The sequence below is a fragment of the Populus euphratica genome, unplaced genomic scaffold (assembly GCF_000495115.2).
Source record: "Populus euphratica unplaced genomic scaffold, PopEup_1.0 scaffold9.1, whole genome shotgun sequence".
Taxonomy (NCBI): Eukaryota; Viridiplantae; Streptophyta; class Magnoliopsida; order Malpighiales; family Salicaceae; genus Populus; species Populus euphratica.
In genome coordinates this window covers 1,183,968-1,190,125 of record NW_011499857.1, presented here as the reverse complement: position 1 = coordinate 1,190,125, position 6,158 = coordinate 1,183,968, and the positions used below count along the sequence as shown (strand labels likewise).

The following is a 6,158-nucleotide window of genomic DNA, read 5'->3' as shown; positions in this document are numbered from 1 at the left end:
TGTTTGTTTCGGGTAAACTCTGCTCCGTTTTTTAATCTTTTCAACGTTTTCTTCTTCCAATCTCATCATTTTTTTTTTTTTTAATTTTCTTAGAATGTCTAGGAGACTTAAACCATGAAGTCTTGAAAAATCAATATATTATTAATTTAATTTTTTTAAAAGCATTTTATTTATTTAAAATGGATGCTTATAATATATTTTAGTTTGGTTTATATATCAATTAAAATTGTTAACTCGAATTAATTTATATATCAATTAAAATTGTTAACTCGAATTATTTTTTTTTTCTTCCTAACCGCAACGGGATATAATCTAAACTCACCTGATTACCCAAAAGAGGTGGTACCAGTAGGATTATTCGGTCATGGTGCGTAATGAATAATTTTATTTTATTTTTTATCACAGAATTTGGAGAATATCGAATGATATCATGGATGCGAGGAGTATGATAGAAGCAAGGAGAGGGTGCCTTGATCTGAATTACAGAGAAAGGAAAGCGGAAGGAAGGTCATGGTGGCATACACGTCATTGGTGAACGGCTCACGCTTTTGTACTGCTCGTGCCTCCAACACACACCAAGCACTAGCAAGCGGGCACCAAGGAACGGACTCTTTCTTCTCTTTTCTTCTTCCTCCGCAGTCCTCAATAACAACACGTCGTCCTCTTTTCCCCTTTCCTTTTGTATTAGAATTTTTTAAGGTAATTCCTTTCTTCTTTCTTATTATCTCTTTCAAGAACTAATTGAATTTCTTGCATCTCCATCTGCTTTTAATCAATCAAGATATTATTACAGCAATATTCTTTTTTAGTATTTTTAGTTTACCAACCTCAGAAATAAACCACTTACAAGTCTTCATCTTCATCTTATTATCATGTGATATGATATGGTGGTTACTTCTTTGTTTTTCTCACTAAAACACCAGGACAAGAAGAAGGCAAAGGGGAAATAACGGTTGTTTGCTTTGCTTTGATTTACCAGATGGGCAACTGCTTGGATTCTTCTTCTGCTAAAGTAGATTCCACCCAGAGCTCACATAATCCTGGTAACAACACCTTTGCATTTTGTTTTTCTAGCCTTACTGTCTTTGCATCTTCTAGCTTTATTGGATTTGGCCCCTTTTTTTTTCCAGCTCTGATTCATTCAGTTGTCACCCGCAACTGCTCTTGGCTTACCGTTTGTGAAGCAAAAAGAAAAGAACCCTTTTAAGCTTTCTGTGTGATATATAACTTTTGTCTATCAATTCTGTTGTACTTGATTAGTATTCGAAGTGAACCCTAATGTTATTTGCTTTTTTTTTTTCATTTTTGGGTTCTTCTTCTACTTTAGGATAATTCGATGCGGATGGTTCTCGTCATTTTAATGTGTGTGGTCTTTCTTTTAAGAAGCAACTTTTTGTCCTATACCTGTGATTTGGAACATTTGCATATGATTTTGGTTGGCTGACTAGAGTACAATCTCTGTGAAGAACGGCGATGAATGAATTTAAGTGACTCTGTCCAACTTGATAACTGTGCGTGTTTACTTCGTGCTATTACAACAGCGAAGGCAGGATCCACGTAGAATGAGATATGGCTTTGCACTTAAATTGTGCTAAGTAGCATTCCCTTTTTTCCCCTTCTTTTTCCTCGTAGTTATTTTGAAGCTCATTTTAATTGCATACAATTCACCTTCTGAACGACAGAGTCAAAAGGGATATATGTGCTGTTAATATACGTGAAATATTTTATTTTATTTTCGAACTGTTTTGTACAGTTTAAAGATTTATAATGTCATCACTGGAAAGCATACTGTACTGTCCAAGGATTTCAATTAGAAGCTTAAAGAACTTGTTTTATTAGCCTTGACAGCCAGTGTAGTTTTGATGGGTGCAATGCTGGAGATTGATAAACATATTGTATAGGTATATAACATATATATACTACACCAGTAAAATCTTGATTTGTTTATCTCTTGCTACCACCAGGAGCCTCAAGAATTTCCAGCAGAACCAGCCATTCTTCAGTTCCTTCTAGTCTGACCATCCCATCATACAGTGGAAGGAGCGGTGAATGTCTTCCTACACCAAGGAGTGAAGGTGAAATATTGTCATCGCCAAATTTAAAAGCTTTCTCATTAAATGAGCTAAAAAATGCTACCAGAAACTTCCGTCCCGACAGTCTTCTGGGTGAAGGTGGCTTTGGCTATGTTTTCAAAGGATGGATTGATGAACACGCTCTTACTGCTGCAAGGCCTGGATCGGGAATGGTTGTTGCTGTCAAGAAGCTTAAAACTGAAGGTTTCCAAGGCCACAAGGAGTGGTTGGTAGGTTTTTTCTCTTATTAAATTTAGTAGTTTTTCAAACTGAAGTGTCCTTTCCTTACATACTAATAGCTGGCTGTCATCAGACAGAAGTTAATTATCTTGGCCAACTTCATCATCGAAATCTGGTTAAATTGATTGGATACTGCTTGGAAGGTGAGAGCCGGCTTCTGGTCTATGAGTTCATGCCTAAAGGGAGCTTAGAGAATCATCTGTTCAGAAGTAAGTAATCCAATGCAAAGAATTAATTTGGAAGCCTCGTGTGCTATAACTTGTCCTCCTATATGCTTGTAATGCTTGTACTTGAAAACTTGACCCCTATGCTTTGTGGTTGCTGAGAAATAGAAATTAACAACCTTTCCCCCTCTTTTGTTTTAGTTCATGGAATAGAAATAAATGAATCTGTTTATCTTGTGCGGTGAATTATTTTGTTTGCTTCCATGGGGAATAAAATGACAAAAATTTAGGACCACAATTTTTTGTTTCCGCTGTAAGATATACAGCCAGATATGAGGCTAGTTATGTCCTTTCTTCTCTTATCTATCTCAGACTGATCCTTTTGGTTAATACCAGCCACATTGAATTGGAGACACTGTCTACTAAATGAAATCAGGTTTCTCCATTCACGCTATAGTTCTTCAGTTGTCAATGAATCATAGGCTATACAATCAATAACCGTTAGGCATAATTTACCAGCCACTCACCATTACGGATATGTTTCCATGTTAGCAACAAGGATGAGTCAGGGACTGTGATTCGCCAAAGTTTCTTAGGACATTCCTCATTTGAATGGATATCATACACCCCCAATTTTTCCCTGGGGATCAAGGACGAGTTGGCTGCCCATATGAATATCTGAGGTACGGGGATCTGAAACTTCTATGTGATATGGGTTCACAGTCTATATCTTTAAACAGGCGCAATCACTAAAACCTTGATTCAGACTTGGGTTTTTGCTATAGTTATTTTATGATAATAGGTGCCAAAGTGTCATATGTTGTCTTTTTTTGAAAGACTTCTTTAGCCACCTTAATGGAAGAAAGTTGTTTCATTTGCATTTTAATTTCACATCTATTTCTGTTTCCCAAGATTTTGATGCAAGCTGTGATGCATCTTTACTTCTTTCCCAAGGTTTTGATTCTTGCTATAACGCTAGACAATTTTGCATTTTTTTTTATATATCTCTTATGAGATTTTACCATGACTTTCCCTGTCCTGTTGTCATAAATAAGCCAACAAGCAACAATATCTGGAAATTATGGAAGTCCTTGGAAGTCCTTGTATGAAAACTTGGTAACCTTCAATTCTGTATATTGTTTTATAGGAGGACTGCAGCCACTTTCATGGGCGATAAGAATCAAAGTGGCCATAGGTGCTGCCAGAGGACTCTCTTTTCTTCATGATGCAAAATCACAAGTCATATACCGTGACTTCAAGGCATCTAATATTCTACTAGATTCGGTATGCTTAATAAGGGCATGAATTAGTACTTTCAGTTCTTTAGAAAAAAGAATATAATTTCTCCTTGTCACTAGCCTGTACCAGTAATGTCATCCCATGGGATTTAATAAATTCCCATTGCTAACGATGCATTGGTTTGCAGGAATTTAATGCAAAACTTTCTGATTTTGGTTTGGCCAAGGCAGGCCCTACTGGTGATAGGACTCATGTGTCCACTCAAGTTATGGGTACTCATGGGTATGCAGCACCTGAATACGTTGCTACAGGTCTGTAAAATGCCTGTCCTAATTAAGGGCTATTGCTGTTTCCTTTCACTTTTGAAACCAGTAATGATTTATGTTAATCTCTTGCCATTGTGCTTCTGAACTAGGTTAGTATTTGTGATAAAACAGTAAGGCGTCTGATTGTTTTGCTATTTATGCAAGACCATTTTAGCCATTCTTATCTCTGATGACCATGCTGATGCTTCTCCCCCCTTCTAGGTCAGGCCTCTTCTGTAATGACCGGGTTTCTTTCTATTGTCCAAGTGGGGAAAGCTTGATGGTTAGAGAAAATGGTTGGGCAGTTGACATTAAGTAAAAATGCCATGTCACTATCCCTGGAGAAGAAGCCTGGCTATTACCTGAAAAGATCCAAGCTTTAAAGGGACTAAGCTCTCTTTCTTTGTATATTTGCATGTTTGAGTGGGGTCAAATCTTTGAAACAGCAACTATATGCAAAAAATGATGAATGACTCCCTTTGGTGGGACTATAACTGGTTTACAGGCATATCATTAGCATCGGTTATGAGAACTCTTTACAGTAAAGCAAAGCTTCATTTAAACATAGTTGTTGAAAAAGGCTGGATTTCATGATCTAACATGAGAGTATCTATGCTCAACATCTTTTGTGTTCACTTGGAACTGATCTTGTACATGCATGTTTTTAAATATTTCTTGCTCACGGAATTCCTATGTCATGTTTGTGTGTAAATTTGGCTTCCATTTCTGGACAGGTCGGTTGACAGCCAAAAGTGATGTATACAGCTTCGGGGTTGTATTGCTGGAATTACTGTCTGGGCGACGTGCTGTTGATAAATCTAAGGTCGATGTGGAGCAGAATCTGGTAGACTGGGTGAAACCGTATCTGGGTGACAAGAGGAAATTATTCCGAATTATGGACACCAAATTGGGGGGACAGTATCCTCAGAAAGGAGCCTTCATGGCTGCTAACCTGGCTTTACAGTGCCTAAGCACTGAAGCTAAAGTCAGGCCTCGAATGTCAGAAGTATTAGCAACACTGGAGCAAATTGAATCCCCAAATGGTGCAGCAAAAAACATCCAATTAGAGCATCAAACAGTTCAGACACCTGTCCGACAGTCCCCAGTGAGACACCATCGTTCTCCTGTGATTCAAACGGCCAGTGCCTTCCCGCTGCCATCCCACCACCAATCTCCACAATTACGATAAGCAGATAGTTATTTGTAAATTCTTCTTTTATTTGCTCTTGTATTTTGTTCTTGTAAAATCCGATGCGGGTGTGTGCACTTTTGGATTAGAAACACAGATGTTATCACTTTTTGTACCGAAAGAGGGTCGTAGAAGGTTTTCCAGCTTGGCTTAAACCTGGCTTCATCTTGTTGTAGTAGCATAGATGGACGTTTCTCACCACTGTAATCCATGTCCTATTCAACTGTAATTACTTAGTTATTGGCTATGTAAGCTCCTTGATTGATGCAATCAGATTTTAAGATTTGTTAGCATCATCATCATACGTGTTGATCAGCAGAAGATAAGAGTGGAATGTACACCTGAGTTGAAATCGTTACGAGACCTGAAATTAGTGAAGCTCGAGAAATCATCAGTCAATGCAAGCATTCTTCTCAGGGGAGTTTAGTTTTATATTGCAAAATACAAATAAATCGAACAAATCTTCCCCTCTGCTGATCCCACTCACTGTACAACCTTTTTATTTACCCATTTCTCTGTATTTAAATAAAATTCTCTTCTATTGCAAATTACAAATAAAATATATCCTTCTAACTTCTATTGCAAATTACAAATAAAATATATACTTCTAAAGCAGTGGTGGAAGGGGCTTGTCTCTTTTCACTGCACCTGGGTTCGAGCCCTGGCGTGCACGCCTGTCACCCCGCGGTATCTTACATGCCTACCGAGTTTGCAGAATATTCAGTGAAATATAAGCACCAATTATATTACCATCAGGAAATGAATTTACTCTTTATCTCATCGCAAAATACAAAATACTACTGTACCCTAGAATATTGTTTTTGTTTTTAGTTTTTTTAATTTTGTATTTAATATTAAATTTATTAAAAATTAAATTTTATAATTTATCCAATTTGTTTTTTTAGGCTTGTTCTAGTCTCGTAATCCAGATTGTGAATTTAATATGTTA

At 37.2% G+C, this 6,158-nt stretch overlaps 1 protein-coding gene across 2 annotated transcripts; it reads left to right on the top strand.

The window, feature by feature from the left end:
- Positions 1-309: 309 nt before the first annotated feature.
- Positions 310-5,479, top strand: LOC105123630 (protein kinase 2B, chloroplastic-like). 2 transcript variants are annotated; one of them, XM_011023310.1, is made up of 7 exons: positions 310-699; positions 980-1,043; positions 1,965-2,302; positions 2,386-2,521; positions 3,624-3,760; positions 3,903-4,026; positions 4,755-5,479. In XM_011023310.1, exons 1-7 carry the CDS (start codon positions 511-513, stop codon positions 5,207-5,209), a joined length of 1,443 nt encoding a protein of 480 aa, XP_011021612.1. In that variant the 5' UTR covers positions 310-510; the 3' UTR covers positions 5,210-5,479. The 2 variants fall into 2 exon arrangements, with proteins under 2 accessions (XP_011021612.1, XP_011021613.1); XM_011023311.1 differs by having other exon boundaries at positions 601-699; positions 924-1,043.
- Positions 5,480-6,158: the final 679 nt, after the last annotated feature.

Bases quoted from the DNA above. Each gene is read 5' to 3' on its own strand.
- LOC105123630 (XM_011023310.1), top strand. From the start codon at position 511: ATGGTGGCATACACGTCATTGGTGAACGGCTCACGCTTTTGTACTGCT. The intron at 2,303-2,385 runs GTAGGTTTTTTC...GGCTGTCATCAG, and splicing joins AAGGCCACAAGGAGTGGTTG to ACAGAAGTTAATTATCTTGG. The intron at 4,027-4,754 runs GTCTGTAAAATG...ATTTCTGGACAG, and splicing joins ACCTGAATACGTTGCTACAG to GTCGGTTGACAGCCAAAAGT.